The sequence below is a fragment of the Bombina bombina genome, chromosome 1 (genome assembly GCF_027579735.1).
Source record: "Bombina bombina isolate aBomBom1 chromosome 1, aBomBom1.pri, whole genome shotgun sequence".
NCBI classification, from domain to species: domain Eukaryota; kingdom Metazoa; phylum Chordata; class Amphibia; order Anura; family Bombinatoridae; genus Bombina; species Bombina bombina.
The window spans coordinates 709,496,005-709,518,872 of record NC_069499.1 but is presented as its reverse complement, the minus strand read 5'-3'; the positions used below and the strand labels follow the sequence as shown (position 1 = coordinate 709,518,872).

The window sequence follows — 22,868 nt, the reverse complement described above, 5'->3', positions numbered from 1 at the left end:
TGCCACTTCCTGTTAGCAGGAGGATAATATCTGATAAGTAAAGGATGAATCCGTGGACTCGTCGTATCATAGAAGAAATCAATTTATCAGGTAAGCATAAATTTCCTTTTTCCTCAGGGGGATATGGAAGAAGATTTCTGCCCTGAGGTTGATTATCTTAGCAGCTGTAACTAAGATCCATGTTAGTTCCCACAAGACTTCTGAAGGTAACACAAGAGACATCTTCAGTGTGGAGAAAGGTTTCATGCTACACTCAGCATTGAGGTATGTGCAGCCCTTTATTTCTGAGGAGACTTGATATATCAGAGCTGGCTGGCATTTATTTCCCTGTAAGGGAATGGGGTAAGCAGTAGACCTGTTAAACAGAGGGGTGTTACTGGAGACCTATGTTTTATTTTTCTGTTGACACAATCATTATAATGGGCGTTATATAAGACACTGGGAGAGGCAGAAACTGTTAATAGGTTTTTTGTTTGCACTGAATAACCGATGTGGCTATGCTAGTATGTTTGGGGTTTTATATGTTCCACTTAGTTTTGCTTAAAACCGCTTCTCCATGTGGTCGTTTTAGGCCTACTTGAACATCGGCCATGATGGGCGGGGCTTAATTTTGCACGCCCAGTTGCGCACTTTCTTCTGGCTGAGAAGCAGCAAGCAGTAACTCCGGTTGATCCTGGACAGTGATTCTCTGGTCCGGATGGTTGGCGAGTCATTTTAAAGTTCCCTGGGGAGGTGCAGTGGGTATTTTTGTAAAAATTTACATTTTATTGATTTAAGTTACTTTTAGAGTTTAATTTCTCCCCTTACTCTTGGGGTGCAATGATTTTTGGAGCCATTAATGACTTAGTTAATTTTTAGAGCAAATTAACATTTTTGAAGCAGTTTTGGAAAAATTGTGCTCTTTATTTCTTAAAGGCACAGTACACTTTTTTCAAAATTTGTTTAAAGCAATAAATAAAGTGTTTAACGACTTCTGTGGTGATTACTAGTCTGTTCAACATGTCTGACATTGAGGAATCTCATTGTTCTATGTGTTTAGAAGCTATTGTGGAACCCCCTCTTACATTGTTTACCTCTTGTAGTGAAAGGGCCTTCCTTACATTGTAAAAAGCATATTTTTGGTCAGGAAAGTGTGCCTAAGGATGATTCTCAGTCTGAAGAGAATCGGGATATGCCATCCAATTCTCCCCAAGTGTCACAACCTTTAACGCCCACACAAGCAACGCCAAGTACCTCTAGTGCGTCTAATTCCTTTACTCTGCAGGAGATGGCTGCAGTTATGTCAACTACCCTTACAGAGGTATTATCTAAATTACCAGTGTTACAGGGTTAACACAGTAGGACAGGTATTAATGTGAATACTGAATCCTCTGATGTTTTATTGGCTATTTCCGATGTGCCCTCACAGGGTTCTGAGTTGGGGGTCAGGGAATTGCTGTCTGATGGAGAGCTTTCAGACTCAGGAAATGTGTTACCTCTAACAGATTCGGAAGTTATGTCCTTTAAATTTAAGCTTGAACACCTCCACCTGTTCGGGAGGTTTTAGCGACTCTGGATGATTGTGACCCTATTGTGATACCACCAGAGAAATTGTGTAAGATGGACAAATATCTAGAGGTGCCTACTTACACTGATGTTTTTCCGGTTCCTAAAAGAATTTCGGAATATATAAAAAAGGAATGGGATAGACCAGGTATACCGTTTTCTCCCCCTCCTAATTTTAAGAAAATGATTCCCATATCAGACACCATTCAGGACTCGTGGCAAACGGCCCCTAAGGTAGAGGGAGCTATATCTACCCTGGCTAAGCGTACAACTATACCCATTGAGGACATTTGTGCTTTCAAAGATCCTATGGATAAAAAGTTATAGGGTCTTTTAAAGAAATTATTTATTAATTAGGGTTTTCTTCTACAACCAACGGCTTGCATTGTTCCAGTAAATACTGCAGCAGCTTTTTGGTTTGAGGCTCTGGAAGAGTCTCTGAAGGTTGAGACTCCGTTAGATGACATTTTGTATAGAACTAAGGCTCTCAAGCTAGCTAATTCTTTTATTACTGATGCCGCTTTTCAAATTGCTAAATTAGCGGCAAAAAAAATACAGGATTTGCTATTCTAGTGCGTAGAGCGTTGTGGCTCAAATCTTGGTCTGCTGATGTGTCATCAAAAACCTAAGCTTTTAGCCATTTCCTTTAAAGGTAAGACCCTTTTCGGGCCTGAATTGAAGGAAATCATTTCTGACATTACTGGAGGTGAAGGCCATGCCCTACCTCGGGATAAGTCTGTTAAGATGAGGGGTAAACAAAATAATTTTCGTTCCTTTTGGAATTTTAAAGGAGGACCCTCTGCTTCCTCTTCCTCCACCCAATCTAAGTCAGTCTGGAGACCCAACCAGACCTGGAGTAAAGGTAAACAATCCAAGAAGCCCGCTGCTGCTACAAAGACAGCATGAAGGGGCGGCCCCCGATCCGGGACCGGATCTAGTAGGGGGCAGACTTTCTTTCTTTGCTCAGGCTTGGGCAAGAGATGTTCAGGACCCCTGGACGCTGGAAATAGTGACCCACGGGTATCAACTGAAATTGAAGGATTTTCTCCCAAGAGGGAGATTTCATCTTTCAAGATTATCTGTAGACCAGATAAAGAGAGGTGTTCTTACGCTGTGTAAAAGATCTCTCTACCATGGGAGTAATTTGTCCCGTTCCAAACCCGGGACAGGGGCTTTACTCAAATCTTTTCTCCAACATAGGTGTGTCCGGTCCACGGCGTCATCCTTACTTGTGGGATATTCTCTTCCCCAACAGGAAATGGCAAAGAGCCCAGCAAAGCTGGTCACATGATCCCTCCTATGCTCCGCCTTCCCCAGTCATTCTCTTTGCCGTTGTACAGGCAACATCTCCACGGAGATGGCTTAGAGTTTTTTGGTGTTTAACTGTAGTTTTTATTATTCAATCAAGAGTTTATTTTAAAATAGTGCTGGTATGTACTATTTACTCTGAAACAGAAAAGAGATGAAGATTTCTGTTTGTAAGAGGAAAATGATTTTAGCAACCGTTACTAAAATCGATGGCTGTTTCCACACAGGACTGTTGAGAGGAATTAACTTCAGTTGGGGGAAACAGTGAGCAGACTTTTGCTGCTTGAGGTATGACACATTTCTAACAAGACGATGTAATGCTGGAAGCTGTCATTTTCCCTATGGGATCCGGTAAGCCATTTTTATTACATAAAGAAAAAAAGGGCTTCACAAGGGCTTTTAAGACTGTAGACATTTTCTGGGCTAAAACGATTTATATATAAGCATATTTTATACTTCATAGCCTTGAGGAATTATTTTAATCTTGGGAATTATGTAAAATAACCGGCAGGCACTGTATTGGACACCTTATTCTCTAGGGGCTTTCCCTAATCATAGGCAGAGCCTCATTTTCGCGCCTCTATTGCGCACTTGTTTTTGGGAAGCATGACATGCAGATGCATGTGTGAGGAGCTCTGATACATAGAAAAGACTTTCTGAAGGCGTCATTTGGTATCGTATTCCCCTTTGGGCTTGGTTGGGTCTCAGCAAAGCAGATACCAGGGACTGTAAAGGGGTTAAATATAAAAACGGCTCCGGTTCCGTTATTTTAAGGGTTAAAGCTTCAAAATTTGGTGTGCAATACTTTTAAGGCTTTAAGACACTGTGGTGAAATTTTGGTGAATTTTGAACAATTCCTTCATACTTTTTCACATTTGCAGTAATAAAGTGTGTTCAGTTTAAAATTTAAAGTGACAGTAACGGTTTTATTTTAAAACGTTTTTTGTACTTTGTTATCAAGTTTATGCCTGTTTAACATGTCTGAACTACCAGATAGACTGTGTTCTGTATGTGGGGAAGCCAAGGTTCCTTCTCATTTAAATAGATGTGATTTATGTGACACAAAATTTAGAGAAAATGATGCCCAAGATGATTCCTCAAGTGAGGGGAGTAAGCATGGTACTGCATCATCCCCTCCTTCTTCTACACCAGTCTTGCCCACACAGGAGGCCCCTAGTACATCTAGTGCGCCAATACTCCTTACTATGCAACAATTAACGGCTGTAATGGATAATTCTATCAAAAACATTTTAGCCAAAATGCCCACTTATCAGCGAAAGCGCGACTGCTCTGTTTTAGAAAATACTGAAGAGCATGAGGACGCTGATGATATTGGTTCTGAAGTGCCCCTACACCAGTCTGAGGGGGCCAGGGAGGTTTTGTCTGAGGGAGAAATTTCAGATTCAGGGAAAATTTCTCAACAAGCTGAACCTGATGTGATTACATTTAAATTTAAATTGGAACATCTCCGCGCTCTGCTTAAGGAGGTGTTATCTACTCTGGATGATTGTGAGAATTTGGTTATTCCAGAGAAATTATGTAAAATGGACAAGTTCCTAGAGGTCCCGGGGCCTCCCGAAGCTTTTCCTATACCCAAGCGGGTGGCGGACATTGTAAATAAAGAATGGGAAAGGCCCGGTATACCTTTCGTCCCTCCCCCCATATTTAAGAAATTGTTTCCTATGGTCGACCCCAGAAAGGACTTATGGCAGACAGTCCCCAAGGTCGAGGGGGCGGTTTCTACTCTAAACAAACGCACCACTATACCCATAGAAGATAGTTGTGCTTTCAAAGATCCTATTAATAAAAAATTAGAGGGTTAGCTTAAAAAGATGTTTGTTCAGCAAGGTTACCTTCTACAACCAATTTCATGCATTGTTCCTGTCACTACAGCAGCGTGTTTCTGGTTCGATGAACTAGAAAAGGCGCTCAATAAAGATTCTTCTTATGAGGAGATTATGGACAGAATTCATGCTCTCAAATTGGCTAATTCTTTCACCCTAGACGCCACTTTGCAATTGGCTAGGTTAGCGGCGAAAAATTCTGGTTTTGCTATTGTGGCGCGCAGAGCGCTTTGGCTAAAATCTTGGTCAGCGGATGCGTCTTCCAAGAACAAATTGCTTAACATTCCTTTCAAGGGGAAAACGCTGTTTGGCCCTGACTTGAAAGAGATTATTTCCGATATCACTGGGGGCAAGGGCCACGCCCTTCCTCAGGATAGGTCTTTCAAGGCCAAAAATAAACCTAATTTTCGTCCCTTTCGCAGAAACGGACCAGCCCCAAGTGCTACGTCCTCTAAGCAAGAGGGTAATACTTCTCAAGCCAAGCCAGCCTGGAGGCCAATGCAAGGCTGGAACAAAGGTAAGCAGGCCAAGAAACCTGCCACTGCTACCAAGACAGCATGAGATGTTGGCCCCCGATCCGGGACCGGATCTGGTGGGGGGCAGACTCTCTCTCTTCGCTCAGGCTTGGGCAAGAGATGTTCTGGATCCTTGGGCGCTAGAAATAGTCTCCCAAGGTTATCTTCTGGAATTCAAGGGGCTTCCCCCAAGGGGGAGGTTCCACAGGTCTCAATTGTCTTCAGACCTCATAAAAAGACAGGCATTCTTACATTGTGTAGAAGACCTGTTAAAAATGGGAGTGATTCATCCTGTTCCATTAGGAGAACTAGGGATGGGGTTCTACTCCAATCTGTTCGTTGTTCCCAAAAAAGAGGGAACATTCAGACCAATCTTAGATCTCAAGATCCTAAACAAGTTTCTCAAGGTTCCATCGTTCAAAATGGAAACCATTCGAACAATTCTTCCTTCCATCCAGGAAGGCCATTTCATGACCACGGTGGATTTAAAGGATGCGTATCTACATATTCCTATCCACAAGGAACATCATCGGTTCCTAAGGTTCGCATTTCTGGACAAGCATTACCAGTTTGTGGCACTCCCGTTCGGATTAGCCCCTGCTCCAAGAATTTTCACAAAGGTACTAGGGTCCCTTCTAGCGGTGCTAAGACCAAGGGGCATTGCAGTAGTACCTTACTTGGACGACATACTGATTCAAGCGTCGTCCCTTCCTCAAGCAAAGGCTCACACGGACATTGTCCTGGCCTTTCTCAGATCTCACGGGTGGAAAGTGAACGTAGAAAAAAGTTCGCTATCTCCGTCAACAAGGGTTCCCTTCTTGGGAACAATAATAGACTCCTTAGAAATGAGGATTTTTCTGACAGAGGCCAGAAAATCAAAACTTCTAAACTCTTGTCAAATACTTCATTCTGTTCCTCTTCCTTCCATAGCGCAGTGCATGGAAGTAATAGGTTTGATGGTAGCGGCAATGGACATAGTTCCTTTTGCGCGAATTCATCTAAGACCATTACAACTGTACATGCTCAGTCAGTGGAATGGGGACTATACAGACTTGTCTCCGACGATACAAGTAGATCAGAGGACCAGAGATTCACTCAGTTGGTGGCTGTCCCTGGACAACCTGTCACAGGGGATGAGCTTCCGCAGACCAGAGTGGGTCATTGTCACGACCGACGCCAGTCTGGTGGGCTGGGGCGCGGTCTGGGGACCCCTGAAAGCGCAGGGTCTTTGGTCTCGGGAAGAATCTATTCTACCGATAAATATTCTGGAACTGAGAGCGATATTCAATGCTCTCAAGGCTTGGCCTCAGCTAGCAAAGACCAAGTTCATACGGTTTCAATCAGACAACATGACGACTGTTGCGTACATCAACCATCAGGGGGGAACAAGGAGTTCCCTGGCGATGGAAGAAGTGACCAAAATCATTCAATGGGCGGAGACTCACTCCTGCCACTTGTCTGCAATCCACATTCCAGGAGTGGAAAACTGGGAAGCGGATTTTCTGAGTCGTCAGACATTTCATCCGGGGGAGTGGGAACTCCATCCGGAAATCTTTGCCCAAATCACTCAATTGTGGGGCATTCCAGACATGGATCTGATGGCCTCTCGTCAGAACTTCAAGGTTCCTTGCTACGGGTCCAGATCCAGGGATCCCAAGGCGACTCTAGTAGATGCACTAGTAGCACCTTGGACCTTCAAACTAGCTTATGTATTCCCGCCGTTTCCTCTGATCCCCAGGCTGGTAGCCAGGATCAATCAGGAGAGGGCATCGGTGATCTTGATAGCTCCTGCGTGGCCACGCAGGACTTGGTATGCAGACCTGGTGAATATGTCATCGGCTCCACCATGGAAGCTACCTTTGAGACGAGACCTTCTTGTTCAAGGTCCGTTCGAACATCCGAATCTGGTCTCACTCCAACTGACTGCTTGGAGATTGAACGCTTGATCTTATCAAAGCGAGGGTTCTCAGATTCTGTCATTGATACTCTTGTTCAGGCCAGAAAGCCTGTAACTAGAAAAATCTACCACAAAATATGGAAAAAATATATCTGTTGGTGTGAATCTAAAGGATTCCCTTGGGACAAGATAAAAATTCCTAAGATTCTATCCTTTCTTCAAGAAGGTTTGGAGAAAGGATTATCTGCAAGTTCTTTGAAAGGTCAGATTTCTGCCTTGTCTGTGTTACTTCACAAAAAGCTGGCAGCTGTGCCAGATGTTCAAGCCTTTGTTCAGGCTCTGGTTAGAATCAAGCCTGTTTACAAACCTTTGACTCCTCCTTGGAGTCTCAATTTAGTTCTTTCAGTTCTTCAGGGGGTTCCGTTTCAACCCTTACATTCCGTTGATATTAAGTTATTATCTTGGAAAGTTTTGTTTTTGGTTGCAATTTCTTCTGCTAGAAGAGTTTCAGAATTATCTTCTCTGCAGTGTTCTCCTCCTTATCCGGTGTTCCATGCAGATAAGGTGGTTCTGCGTACTAAACCTGGTTTTCTTCCGAAAGTTGTTTCTAACAAAAACATTAACCAGGAGATAGTCGTGCCTTCTTTGTGTCCGAATCCAGTTTCAAAGAAGGAACGTTTGTTGCACAATTTGGATGTAGTTCGTGCTCTAAAATTCTTAGATGCTACAAAGGATTTTAGACAAACATCTTCCTTGTTTGTTGTTTATTCTGGTAAAAGGAGAGGTCAAAAAGCAACTTCTACCTCTCTCTCTTTTTGGATTAAAAGCATCATCAGATTGGCTTACGAGACTGCCGGACGGCAGCCTCCTGAAAGAATCACAGCTCATTCCACTAGGGCTGTGGCTTCCACATGGGCCTTCAAGAACGTGGCTTCTGTTGATCAGATATGTAAGGCAGCGACTTGGTCTTCACTGCACACTTTTACTAAATTTTACAAATTTGATACTTTTGCTTCTTCTTCGGCTATTTTTGGGAGAAAGGTTTTGCAAACCGTGGTGCCTTCCATCTAGGTGACCTGATTTGCTCCCTCCCTTCATCCGTGTCCTAAAGCTTTGGTATTGGTTCCCACAAGTAAGGATGACGCCGTGGACCGGACACACCTATGTTGGAGAAAACAGAATTTATGTTTACCTGATAAATTACTTTCTCCAACGGTGTGACCGGTCCACGGCCCGCCCTGGTTTTTTAATCAGGTCTGATAATTTATTTTCTTTAACTACAGTCACCACGGTATCATATGATTTCTCCTATGCAAATATTCCTCCTTTACGTCGGTCGAATGACTGGGGAAGGCGGAGCCTAGGAGGGATCATGTGACCAGCTTTGCTGGGCTCTTTGCCATTTCCTGTTGGGGAAGAGAATATCCCACAAGTAAGGATGACGCCGTGGACCGGACACACCGTTGGAGAAAGTAATTTATCAGGTAAACATAAATTCTGTTTTTGTGGTTCCCAAAAAAGAGGGAACTTTCAGACCCATTTTAGATCTCAAGTGTCTAAACAAGTTTCTCAGAGTCCCATCGTTCAAGATGGAGACTACAAACAATCTTACCAATGATCCAGGAGGGTCAATATATGACTACCGTGGACTTGAAGGATGCTTACCTTCATATTCCTATCCACAAGGATTATCAGTTTCTAAGGTTTGCCTTCCTGGACAAACATTATCAGTTCGTGGCTCTTCCCTTCGGGTTGGCCACAGCACCTAGAATCTTCACAAAGGTTCTAGGGTCTCTTCTGGCGGTTGTCAGACCACGAGGCATAGCAGTGGCGCCTTATCTGGACGACATTTTGATCCCAGGCGCCAACTTATCTGACAAGATCTCACACGGATACAGTGTTGTCTTTCCTGAGATCTCACGGTTAGAAGGTGAACATAGTTCCACAGACAAGGGTCCCCTTCTTGGGATCTCTGATATACTCTGTAGACATGAAAATATTTCCGACGGAGGTCAGAAAATCAAAGATTCTAAATACTTGCCGAGCACTTCAGTCCATTCGTCAACCATCGGTGGCTCAGTGTATGGAGGTAATTGGATTAATGTTAGCGACAATGGACATCATTCCTTTTACTCGCTTTCATCTCAGACCACTGCAGCTGTGCATGCTCGGACAGTGGAATGGGGATTATGCGGATTTATCTCCTCAGATAAATATAGATCAAGAGACCAGAGACTCTCTTCTTTGGTGGTTGTCGCCGGTTCATCTGTCCCAGGGGATATGTTTCCGCAGACCCTCGTGGGTGATAGTGACAATAGACGCCAGCCTTCTGGGCTGGGGTGCAGTCTGGAATTCCCTGAAGCCTCAGGGTGTTTGGACTCAGGTGGAGTCTCTACTTCCAATCAATATTCTGGAACTGAGAGCAATATTCAATGCACTTCAGGCGTGGCCTCTTATCTTTGACCCAGTTCATCATATTGCAGTCGGACAACATCACGACTGTGGCTTATATCAATCATCGGGGGGGAACAAGGAGTTCCTTAGCGATGATAGCAGTATCCAAGATAATCCGATGGGCGGAGACCAACTCTTGTTATCTGTCGGCAATCTACATCCCAGGAGGAGAAAATTGGGAATCGAATTTTCTAAGTCGTCAGACTTTTCATCCGGGGGAGTGGGAACTCCATCCGGAGGGGTTTGCTTCATTGATTCACAAATGGGGCAGACCGGAACTGGATCTGATGGCATCTTGTCAGAATGCCAAGCTTCCACGTTACTGATCCAGGTCAAGGGATCTCCAGGCCGAACTGATAGATGCCTTGGTTGTTCATACTAGCTTATGTGTTTCCACGGTTTGCTCTCCTTCCACGTGTGATTGCTCGAATCAAACAGGAGTGAGCTTCAGTAATCCTGATTGCGCCTGCGTGGCCACGCTGGACTTGGTATGCAGATTTAGTGGACATGTCACCTCTGCCGCTGTGGAAACTTCCTTTGAGACAGGACCTTCTCATTCAAGGTCCTTTCCAACATCCAAATCTAATTTCTCTGCAGCTGACTGCGTGGAGATTGAACGCTTGATTTTATCTAAGCGAGGTTTCTCTGATTCGGTCATCAATACTTTGATACAGGCTAGAAAGATCTATCATAAGATATGGCGTAAATATCTTTATTGGTGTGAATCCAAGGGTTACTCATGGAGTAAAGTTAGGATTCCCAGGATTCTGTCTTTTCTCCAAGAATTATTGGAGAAAGGTTTATCAGCAAGTTCTTTAAAGGGACACATTTCTGCTTTGTCAATTTTGTTTCACAAACGTTTGGCAGATGTGCCAGATGTTCAGTCTTTTTGTCAGGCTCTAACCAGAATTAAGCCTGTATTTAGACCAATTACTCCTCCCTGGAGTTTGAATTTAGTTCTTAGAGTTCTTCAAGGGGTTCTGTTTGAACCTATGCATTCCATAGATATTAAATTGTTATCTTGGAAAGTTCTGCTTTTGGTTGCTATTTCTTCTGCTCGAAGAGTTTCTGAGCTTTCAGCATTAGTGTGATTCGCCTTATCTCTTATTTCATTCTGATAAGGTGGTTTTACGTACCAAACCTGGTTTTCTTCCTAAGGTTGTTTCAAATAAGAAAATTAATCAGGAAATTGTTGTTCCTTCCTTGTGTCCTAATCCTTCTAAGAAGGAGCGTCTGTTACATAACCTGCACGTGGTCCGTGCCTTAAAGTTTTACTTACAGGCAACTAAGGATTTCCGTCAATCATCTTCATTATTCATTGTTTATTCTGGAAAGCGTAGGGGTCAGAAAGCTACGGCTACCTCTTTCTTTTTGGCTGAGAAGTATCATCCGCCTGGCATGAGACTGCTGGACAGCAGCCTCCTGAAAGAATTACGGCTCATTCTACTAGGGCTGTGGCTTCCACATGGGCTTTTAAAAACGATGCTTCTGTTGAACAGATTTGCAAGGCTGCGACTTGGTCGTCTCTTCATACTTTTTCCAAATTTTACAAATTTGATTCTTTTGCTTCTTCTGAAGCTGTTTTTGGGAGAAAAGTTCTTCAAGCAGTGGTGCCTTCCGTTTAGGTCTCTGTCTTGTCCCTCCCTTTCATCCGTGTCCTGTAGCTTTGGTATTGTATCCCACAAGTAAGGATGAAATCCGTGGACTCGTCGTATCTTGTTGAAGAAAAGGAAATGTATGCTTGATTACCTAATTAATTGATTTCTTCTACGATACGACTAGTCCACGGCCCTCCCTGTCAATTTAAGACAGATTATATATTTTTATTTACAACTTCAGTCACCTCTGCACCTTTTAGCTTTTCTTTTCTCTTCCTAAAACCTTCCGTCGACTGACTGGAGGTGGAGGGGGAAGGGAGGAGCTATATATATATATATACAGCTCTGCTGTGGTGCTCTTTGCCACTTCCCGTTAGCAGGAGGATAATATCCGACAAGTAAGGATGAAATCCGTGGACTCGTATCGTAGAAGAAATCAATTTATCAGGTAAGCATAAATTTCCTTTTTAGCCAATTAGTGCAGTGTCTGCCACAATACACTGGCGTGATCACAATGGTATCTATATGGTTTACATGAAATAGCTCTCCCCTGTTGTGAAAAGCAAATAATAAAGCATGTGATAAGAGGTGGCCTTCAAGGGGTTAGAAATTATTTTATATGCCCTTCCTAGGTTTAGCTTTCAACTAAGAATACCAAGAGAACAAAGCTAAATTGGTGCTAAAAGTAAACTGTAAAGTTATTTAAAATTACATGCCCTATCTGAAACATGTTTTTTTTTTTACTGTTCCTTTAAAGGAAGAGAAAAGGGGAGGGTCTCCTACTGCACCTAAAGATTATACCATTTCTGCAAACAAAGCTGAATTATTCATTGCAAATACTTCATAGGTAGGAGGGTGTTGTTTCATGAAGTGAAGTTTCCAGTTGGCACTTGTTTTAAGAGCAGCAGGTGCTGTCCGCTTGTCAAGCAATATGCACAGTTTTTTTTATTAATACAGATGAATCATTAAATTGAATTTGGTGCATACTTGTGTAAACTTGAGGACCCAAATTGCTATTTATCTTCATTAAAAAACAAACAAAAAAAAAAAAACATTTATATTTCAGTTTACTGTTTAGAAATCCGTATTTTTTAAATATCAGCATCTAAGTTTTGCTTATTCTGTATGTTTTAATTAAAGAATATTTATATTTGTAGTTGATATATATTCTCATTTTAGGAGATGAAGCTGGCATAAAGACAGGAGCTGATGCACCAGACGACGATGATGACGACGATGACGACGATCCTGAGAATAGGTATGATTCCATCTGTACGGACGTTAAAAAGATTATAACACACCCTAAGCGTGGGTCCAAAGCAAAGCAACGGAACAGCAAGCAGGTTGTACAAACACGGACTTCCTGTCTTGTAAAGACTCGATCCCAGGCTACTCGCAAGTTTGAACGAGTGGTCAGCAAACCAAGGCCAAAAACCAGAAAGCCAATGAGAAAATAAAACTATTTACTAATCATACACACACCTTTGCATAGGGTGTGTTATAAATACAAATGCTGTTTCTAAGTTTCCAAAGCAGAAATTTTAGGGTTTGTGTCAAATTTTTGATTTTACTGAATGTGAAAGGAATGCTCTATCTGAATTATGTACAAAATCTGCTTTACCAAATCGTAATTTTTATGTGTATCATTATAAATTCAACTGGAAATCTGTGTATGTTGCCCTTCAGCTGAAATACTTTTAGATTTCATGTTACATGCTCGATATATTTTATTGCAAGTTCCTTAACAAGGATTGTAGCACAAATGTTAATATATAAACCTTACTAAAGGAACATATTACTTTACATGTGCACCTATGAAGACCTATGTAATGGAGTGAATTTTAATGTATAAAATCATTAGCAGTTAAATATTTTATATAATGTTAGACTATACAAAATCCAGGTAAATTATATTTTGTTACCCCAGTTTGTAATTTTTATTTATTTAACTTTTTTTTTAAATTGGAGTGGGTATTGTTAATTCCCACAGTTTGTGTTCATTACATGGTCAAAGCCAATTACACAGCTTTTTTATTTGGTAAACAGTGTGATCAAATTGAATCAAATCACTTAACTGTTGCTTTTTTATGCTCTGACAATACATTTGGATGTTTGTTTTAGCGTTAGTTGTTGGATTTTAAGATTAAGTTGGCAATCCTTTGCTTCAAGCAGAAGCAGGTTTGTGTTCTATGCTTGAAAGGGTTTATATATCCTGTTTGTATTCTGTTATACAGTAATTTAAGGTTGAGTTACAACCCATTCATTAAAATTGTGCTTTATTGTATAATAATTTCTACAAAGAATACAATAAACACTTTACCGTTCTGTGAATGATAAGCCTTTGAAAGGCAAAGTAAAACAGTTTGCTGCTTATCTTTCAGATTCCTCTGAGACTTCTCTGTAGTTTGTTTTACAGAAGCAAGTGGTTTCTGTAACAACATGTCTGCTGCTATCTTAATAGAATTTAGAAATGTTTTATTTTTCCATGAAAAAAAAACTTAAACAATGTAAATTTTCTACTTTTCTTTTTCTACTCTTAGTTTCACTTTTAGCTAGTAAACCTTAATTTGGCTTTATAGTCGACAGACAAAATGTTTAATATTTGTTTATTTTCTAAATACCCAAAGTGTAATAAAATTATCAAGCTTGTGTAAGATCCACTTAAAGGAACACTGAACCCAATTTTTTTCTTTCGTGATTCAGATAGATAATGCAATTTTAAGCAACTTTCTAGTTTACTCCTATTATCAAATTCTCTTCATTCTCTTGGTATCTTTATTTGAAATGCAAGAATGTAAGTTTTGGTGCCGGCCCATTTTTTGGTGAACACACTGTGTATCTTGCTGATTGGTGGATAAATTCACCCACCAATTAACAAGTGCTTTCCATGGTTCTGAAACAAAAAATAGCTTAGATGACTTCTTTTTCAAATAAAGAAAGCAAGAGAACGAAGAAAATTTGATAATAGGAGTAAATTAGAAAGTTGCTTACATTTGCATGCTCTATCTGAATCACGAAAGAAGGGTTCAGTGTCCCTTTAAGCCATTTCAATGTTTGATAGATCTCTCAATTCATTGACACATTTTAAAGTATTTTTGGTAACAAGCTTGTTGCCCCTAGTTCTGAAGACTTCATAACTGGCCAAATTTTAAAATTCCCTACCTTTGTATAGGTGGGACAATCCGTGACTTAGCTACTGAACAGCCCAAAAACAACTGAAAAATCTTGTTTGTTAAAGGGACATGAAGCCCAACATTTTTCTTTCTTGATTCATATAGAGCATACATTTGTTAACAACTTTCTTATTTATTTCTATTAATTTTGCTTCATGCTCTTTGTATCCTTTGTTAAATGTGCAGCAATGCACTACTGGGGGCAAGCAGAACACATTGGTGAGCCAATCACAAGGGGCATATATGTGCAGCCACCTATTAACAGCTAGCTTCCAGCTCCTGAGCCTACCTAGGTATGCTTTTCAACAATGGATACCAACTAAACAAATTGGCTAATAAAAGTAAATTTGAAAGTTGTTTAAAATGGTATGCATTACCTGAATCATGAACGAGAACCTTTTTTCGTTTCATGTCCCTTTAAGCCTTCTTGAGGACTAGATGTAAGAAAGTACTTTTTTAGTATATGGTGCAGCCACATATATGGTGCTGCAGACTGCTTAAAGTACAAATCAAAGAAGGATATACATTTAAAAATTGTATTTATTTTTAAATCTATTTTTGTATGTAGCCATTTTAGTGTTAACCAAAAAACTAACTCTAGATATACACCTCCTACCTTAAGGTTTCAACCTCTATACACCTCACACTGATACTCTGAATTACACTATGCAAGCTAAAGATTTTCATGCTTAGTAGCTCTGCAATGTATTGGGAGTATACAATGCTTTTCAGATTATGGAGTTTTAAACTTATGTAACTAAAATGCCATCTTTGTATTTTGATATGTATTAATTTCATTGTGTACTTTTTATTTTTATTTTTTTTTTGTTTAAAATTGTATATATACTTGCTGCCTTTCTAACTCTGTTTAAACTCACAGTATTTTGTTCAGAGGCAAATGATGTATAAAATGCATTTTTGCTTTCATGGATGCAATAAATTTTTAAAAAACTTTTTTTCTTGTCCACGCATTTAATTTTTGCATTGCAGTTAAACACTTTAAAATATAGTCTAGACAATATAGGCCCTGTACCATGTTCATGACAGACAGTTCCTTTTTAAGTTATTATTTTGTTTTTTAATCAATAAACCATAAAACAAATAATGACTGCTGTCATTATGGAACCTAGGTTACACTGCAAATATCTGAAGGAGAGTTGCTGCATATGTGCAAGTGCAAAGAGGTTGGCACTGGAATCTAGTGAAAGCTAGATTTCAGTATGGCAGCACCCATGACTTAAAGGACCACTCAATGCAGTAGAATTGCCTAATTAACAAGTACATAATTAAGACAATGCAATAACACCTACTAAAATAAGCACCATTTTTTTTTCTGACATTTTTTTCTCTCAATTTTTCTGCCCCCGTTTCATGTGACAGACATCAGCCAATCAGACTAGTATACGTATACCCCGTGAGCTTGTGCACATGCTCAGTAGGATCTTGTTCCTCAAAGTGTGATTATAAAAAGTCTGCAAAATTTGTTAATGCAAGTAAATTGGAAAGTGCCCTAAAACTGCATGCTCTTTCTGAATCATAAGTTTATTTTGACTTGAGTGCCCCTTTAAGGGAGGTGGGGAATACTATGCTTATAAAAATTTATTTACTGTTTAATTTTTTTTTAAACTTCTGAAACCGGAGGAGTCCACAGCTGCATTCATTACTTTTGGGAAATACAGAACCTGGCCACCAGGAGGAGGCAAAGACATCCCAGCCAAAGGCTTAAATACCTCCCCCACCTCCCTTATCCCCCAGTCATTGTTTGCTTTTTGTCACAGGAGTTTGTCAGAGAAGTGTCAGAAGTTCGAGAAAGCCTCTTATAGAGGGTAGTACTCTTCGCTATGGGACTGGAGTTTTAAGTAACCCTGTCAGCCTCTCAGTGAGAGCATGGATGAAAGTTAAGAGTCTGGAGATGCAGGGAGAGTTTTCCTGCGAAACCATCCCGACTTATATTAAAGGACCAGTAAACACAGTAGATTTGCATGATAACAAGACAATGCCATAGCACTTAGTCTGAACTTCACATGAGTAGTAGATTTTTTTTCTAACAAAGTTAAAAGTTATGTATATTTCTACTCCCCCTGTACCATGTGACAACCATCATCCAATCACAAAAGCATATACTTATATGCTGTGAATTCTTTCACATGCTCAGTAGGAGCTGGTGACTGAAAAAGTGTAAATATAAAAGATTGTGTACATTTTTTTTTTAATGAAAGTAAATTGGAAATTTGTTTAAAATGACATGTGTCTGAATTATGAAAGTTTAATTTGACCTGAGTGTCTCTTTAACAGCTCCTTAATAATCAGCGTTGACTAGTTTCGCTGCCTACCTTTGTTCAATTAAGTCTGTCAGAAGAGAGGCTACTATCAGTCACACTTGAAGGGCCGTGTTCCTCTTCCATTGCGTAGATTCCGGTAAGATTATTTCATTTTATTTCGATATGTGAATGTAATGTTAACGAAAGAAGGTATGGTCCCAGTGGGACTCCTTTTTATCTTAATATGGAATCGTGGGTTAATATCTCCTGAGGGGGGTTATTGAACGCGGGGGGGGGGGGGGGGGGGGGGCTTTAATCATGTTTGTTATATGGTTCTATCTGCTAATGTGTAGTAATACCTAGGCTTACAGCTTTTACAGAACATAACGGCCTTATCTTAATGACACGATCTCTTGAGATTGCGCGCCCTTTTTTGTTACTGGCATGGTGCACCTTGTGACAGGTGCGGTTACGTTTGTTTCTCACTTCCGTATGCTGACTCTGCGACAGAGTCTAGCTCGTGGGTTGTCTGGTTCACAGGAGGTTGTGAGTGCCCCAGCCATTGGGGGTGTAAAAAGGGTGCCAGTTGGTTTTTGTCATTTTTGTAATCCCAAGATTATGTAGGATTCTGATATTTTAGACACGGATGTCTCCGATACGGAGAATGCGTCCTTTTGATGAATATGAAATGGCCCGGGTAATCAATGCCCATCAGTTATGTTCCGATTGCCGTTCTCGAGTACTCTCTTCTCCTGAATCTTGGAGCTTAGAGTGCGTGGAACCATCCACCTCTGAGGTTTCCATGTCCCGTGAGGCACGTGCCCCAGACCCTTTACTCCTCCTGAGGGTGGCTTGTTTCCTCCAGAGGTTACGGCGTGATTCCGCATGGCCATTTCTATTGCGCTGTCTCATATCTGCCAAGTGAAATATTTCTAAAATACTGTCTGTGTTCTGTTAACCAGGGCCCGTCGGGGGTGGGATCACCTGATTCAGAACCGTAGTTTCCATTCCATTGGAGTTGGGAGATGTGAATGACCTATGTGGTCTAGTGTTCCGAGTGGTGAACGATTTGCGTCTTCACTTGAGGTTCTTCCGGATGCTGACTCTTTAGCCTTATAAACATTTTCTTGTGGTGGCGGAGTCTCCTTCCTTCCCGCCTTGGGTGGGTCATCTGATCTGGAAGCACAGGCATGTCCTCCTTCCATTGTTCAGAGTTGCGTTACTCTGACAGTGATTTTTAACCTTTTTTTTTTGCCGTGGCACACTTTTTTACATTAAAAAAATCCTGTGGCACACCACCATCCCAAAATTTTTAAAAAAATCACACATTGTAGCCTAATACAGCATATATATATCTATATCTATCTGGGAGTAAAAAACAAGCAAAGTTTAAAAAATATGTCACACTGTTGTCAGTCTGCCGTGGCACACCTGAGGATCTCTCACGGCACACTAGTGTGCCACGGCACACTGGTTGAAAAACACTGCTCTAAGAGGTGGAGTGCAGGGGGTTCCCTGCCTTCTGTGGGGAGCTGTGAGGCTTCCATCTTTTACCCTGTTTAAAGGTTTTTTTTTGGAAGATCGATCCTGCATGGCTCTCTGGCTGTTGTCTCTTCCATATATTACCCTTGGTCTGTCCAGGGTTTTCAACATTTGGGTGTTATTTGCGTCCTCGTTAAAACTCTAGCCTTGGGGCTGAGCAGTGAAGAGCCGAAGTCGGTTACAGACGGTTGCCCTTCTGGGGTCAGTTATTTGACCATTTGTCCTCAATGCTCTGTTAGGGGCTTCATGGAGGGGGGTTATGTCTATCTCACTGGGATGGCAAACAAGGTCCAAGGTGCACATTCACCTTCGGGTGGTTACCTTGCAGGCATGTGTAACACGTGGTTACGCTGGTCTACGAGATTTTTTCCTAGCGATCCAGGAGCACTGGGTGCCGAACTCTTAAACTGTTTAGGAGTTTTCTCAGACTCTTGGGTTTGAGGCTGTTACTAGATTGCTCGTTTTCAAGGACTCTGACCTAGGACCATATTTCTCCCTGGATGGGTGTGGACGGTTCATTCTCACCTTAGGTGTTTGTGGGCCCGCGTGCCTCTATGAGGAGGGCAGTGTTCTGTTTCTCATGGGAGATGCCTATTTGCCTGTGGCTTAGGTTCTAGGTCTCTGACGGGTCCCTACTGGTCTTCTGGCGCATTTGATGTTCCTTGTAGACTCCAGGTGTCTTTCAACTGGGTTGGCGATATGGCCGGGGAGTCTCTCTGGTTTCCGTTGCTTTAGTCCCCTTTCTCCTAGAGTGGGGGATGGGTTCTCCTGGTTCGGAGTTACCTTAGAATCTGTGGCGATCTGTGGGTCCTTGTTTTCTTACCTTGTAAGATTTTTTCCCTTCTTGTGTTTTTTCAGAATCCCGGAAAAGGGGATGTGGAGTCGTAACTGGTTCCACTGTTCCTGCAGGGTTTGAACCCTGATTGGGATCCTGTTAAATGTTGGATGCTGATATTTAGATACTGTTGGTCTGAGAACCCTCTTCCCTTGGGAAGTGTTCCTCTTTAGGGACGACAGCAGTGTAGGGGGTCTCGTACCCGAGCACAAAGTCAGTCCTGACTCACGATAGCATGCCGTTTGTAGTAGCGGTCAGAGTTCTACTTGGGGGTTTTGCCACTCGTAGATCCTTCCTTTTCTCTTGTAAGGTGTATCCAGTCCACGGGTTCATCCATTACTTGTGGGATATTCTCCTTCCCTACAGAAAGCTGCAAGAGGACACCCACAGCAGAGCTGTCTATATAGCTCCTCCCCTAACTGCCACCCCCAGTCATTCGACTGAAGACAAGCAAGAAAAAGGAGAAACTATAGGGTGCAGTGGTGACTGTAGTTTAAAAATAAAAAAACACCTGCCTTATAGTGACAGGGCAGGCCGTGGAGTGGATACACCACAAGAGAAAGAAATTTATCAGGTAAGCATAAATTTTGTTTTTTCTTCCAGAGGTCTGGGGCTCTTGTCTTCGGTCTTTGACTAGCCTTTGTGCTGGGACCATTACCCTGGATGGAAGGTCGGGATCAGTTTATCTATGCAGTATTGACCGTTTTCTTCTAGATTCTGTCCTCCTCTTCAGTGGGAGGACTTTTGATGTCCTCTTTTCTACTGGAGTCTGGTGCTGGGTGGGGACGCTCCTTGGAGCCAGGTATTTGGAGGGCTGTTGAGTTTTTGGAAGGTTTGCAGTTTGAAAACAGATACAGCTATTTGCACCTTGAATGTGTGCTAGCAGGCTTTAAGGCGCCTTTCGGTGGTTCGGGTTCCACTATGGCTGTGTCAGCTTTCCTACCTGGAAGCTGGACATTGAGAGTTCCAGTTCAGACGGTTTGGTGTTCTATTGGAGAGCTCTTTGCTAACTGCTGGGATAGTTATCCTATTTCTGCAGTCTCTGCTTGTCTAGCCTGCAGGTTTTGATCTGATACGAGGCAACAGGGAACTCATGTTTTTCTGGAGTACCTTATGGTATGGTACAGTGTCAGAGATATGAGGGTGTCCCTCGAGTCCTCTTTGGGACGTGTTTCCCTGAGTATGGATTTTTTTTTTTTTTTTTTTTAATCAAGTCCTTGTGTTTCTAAGGAGTTTGTCTCCCTGGACGCTACTATCGTAAGACAACTGTGGATTGTTCTATGTTTGTTGAGCCGTGTGGAATGATGCTTTGGATTTCTTCTTGGAATCTATTCTCCCTTTTGGGGGCAGGTAGCGATCCTGTTCTTCGGCCGGGTACTCTTCATGGGAGTCGAGAGCAGAGTGGGCTGACTCCTCAGAGGCTGTTGGTGTGGTCGTCGGACTTTGGGACCGAGTGGTCTCTAGCTCGGCTTGCTGGTGGTGTACCTATTGTGCAGTTACCTGGGCTTTGGGTTTTCCCGTGTCGTTTATATTTTTATTGGGTGTTGGGTTATTTCAGGCTGTGGTGCATTTCATGGGGCCGTCTTTTTGTACCCACCCGTTGTTTGCATTCAGTGTTCTCTAGCATGGGTATTTTCCCAAAAGTAATGAATGTAGCTATGGACTCTTTCCGTTTAAGAAGGAAAAACATAAATTATGCTTACCTGATAATTTTCTTTTCTTCTGACGGGAAGAGTCCACAGCTCCCGCCCTTGTTTTGTCTGAGGTGGCAGTAATTTTTTGTCCTCCTGGCTCTTTTTTTCACCCTATTTCTCCTACTGTTCCTTGTTCCCTTGGCAAAATGACTGGGGGATGAGGGAAGTATTTAAAGGGACAGTATACACTCATTTTCATATAACTGCATGTAATAGACACTACTATAAAGAATAATATGCACAGATACTGGAATAAAAATCCAGTATAAAACTGTTTAAAAACTTACTTAGAAGCTGTCAGTTTGGCTCTGTTGAAAAGGTAGCTGGAAAGCCCACTGCAAGTGGCAAATAAGACACTCCCCCCCCTCCCCCTTCTTTTGCATATGAAAAGACCCTTTACACAAACAGGAGCAATCTGGAGTAGGTAGTCGAGCGTATTCACATAAAACTTTGGGGCTTGGTTAGGAGTCTGAAAATCAGAGCAATGTTATTTAAAAATAAGCAAAACTATACATTAATTTAAAAAAAAAAAACTTTATGGGCTATATAAATAGATTATCTACAAAACATTTATGCAAAGAAAAAATGAGTGTATAATGTCCCTTTAAGCCTTTTGCTTTTACTCCTCCTGGTGGCCAGGTTCTGTATATCCCAAAGTAATTAATGCTGCTGTGGACTCTTCCCGTCAGAAGAAAAGAAAATGATCAGGTAAGCATCATTTTATATTTTCACCACCTAACACATTGGCTTCCTCCCTTTCATCCAAATACAATATTTTCCACACTATAGATTTTTGTATTGAGCTTTTTTAGTTATGAATGCCTTAAACAATAATAATGGTTAGTATATTTCCCTTTTTAGAAAGTTTTCTTGCAGCTCCATCCTCTACATATTACATTGAAGTCTTTTTAAAATGTAAATAGATATTGTCAAAGTACTGCATTTACATTTTGTATCCTTGGTGGTAGTCTTTCAGCTTATATCTTCCGAGTAACGTCTACAAATTTCTTAAAGGGACAGTTTACTCAAAAAGTTATTACATTTTAAACTAAAGTGCTTGAAAAGATAACTTTATTAGTACTTATCTACCAATACATATTGTTCTAGATTTTTGCAAATACTTTTTTGAATGCTTCGTTTTTGAATGAGATAACCTATACCCCTTACAAACTTCATTGGACGTGCGGCCAGTCTGGTCGGCACATAGTGCACGCATGCTCCACCCCTTGTGGTGACATCACTGTATTACAGGAAACTGCTGCAAAGCGAATCCGTGACTCAGTTATGAAGAGGGATACTTTTGCAGAACTCACGCGCAACAGTACTAGATCAGTGAATGGAAGGAAAAAAAAAACCTACTCTCTGCTCAACACGTACCAGAGCAGAGAGTAGGTTTTTTTCTTTCTTCCATTCACTGATCGTAGTACTGTTGCGTGTGAGTTCTGCAAAAGCATCCCTCTTCATAGCGGATTCACGGATTCGCTTGCAGCCATTTCCTGTAATACTGTATAATGACAAGTTGAGCATTGCTCATATTCTAAGTAAAAAAAAAATAGACTTACATGAAGATTGTGCATGCCTGTTAGTCATTTAGCGTTATTTGCATATAATTGAATTACCTGAAGGTGATTGGCCATGGGACGGGTGACAAGAGATTACTAACACAGCCCTTTATCAGGGCGTTCCAGTGTTGTCGAACTGAACACCAATTAATAAAAGAAAAAAGGTAAAACAATATATTTAGTTACCACAATACTTATGCTTTCTCATCTAGTTGACTTTTTAATACTACGTTACTGCTGCTTATCTCCATTTCCCCTGAGTAAACTGGTCCTTTAATGGCTGATATTCAAACAGTTTAAACGTAGATAAAGATATAGCATATTATGTTTAACAAAGGCTTTAGAAATTCATTCTGCTTCTGATATGTACATAGAGTGACATACTGTATAATACACTTTGAGATTGCAATATAAATTGTTTAATTATTCATGGAAATGTTTTATTTTATTTATTATACTTCATTATTTATTTTCCTTTTTTACCTATAATTTAAAGACATTCAACCCCAAATATTTCTTTTGTGACTCCCGACAGAACATACAATTTTTAAACGACTTTCCAATTTATTTATTTTTTAAAATTTTAGTTTTTTATATTTGAAGAGCCTAGCATTGTTTGGTATCTGCTGCCATCTAGTGC

General features: G+C 41.1%; 1 protein-coding gene across 1 annotated transcript in view; it reads left to right on the top strand.

Moving 5' to 3' along the window:
- The window catches only part of ATRX (ATRX chromatin remodeler), a 783,199-nt gene that overhangs the window by 190,971 nt on the left and 569,360 nt on the right, over positions 1–22,868 (top strand). Inside the window, exon 10 of the mRNA XM_053714433.1 lies at positions 12,341–12,419. Coding sequence (XP_053570408.1) covers positions 12,341–12,419 — 79 coding nt within the window. The remainder of the gene's footprint in view (positions 1–12,340; positions 12,420–22,868) is intronic.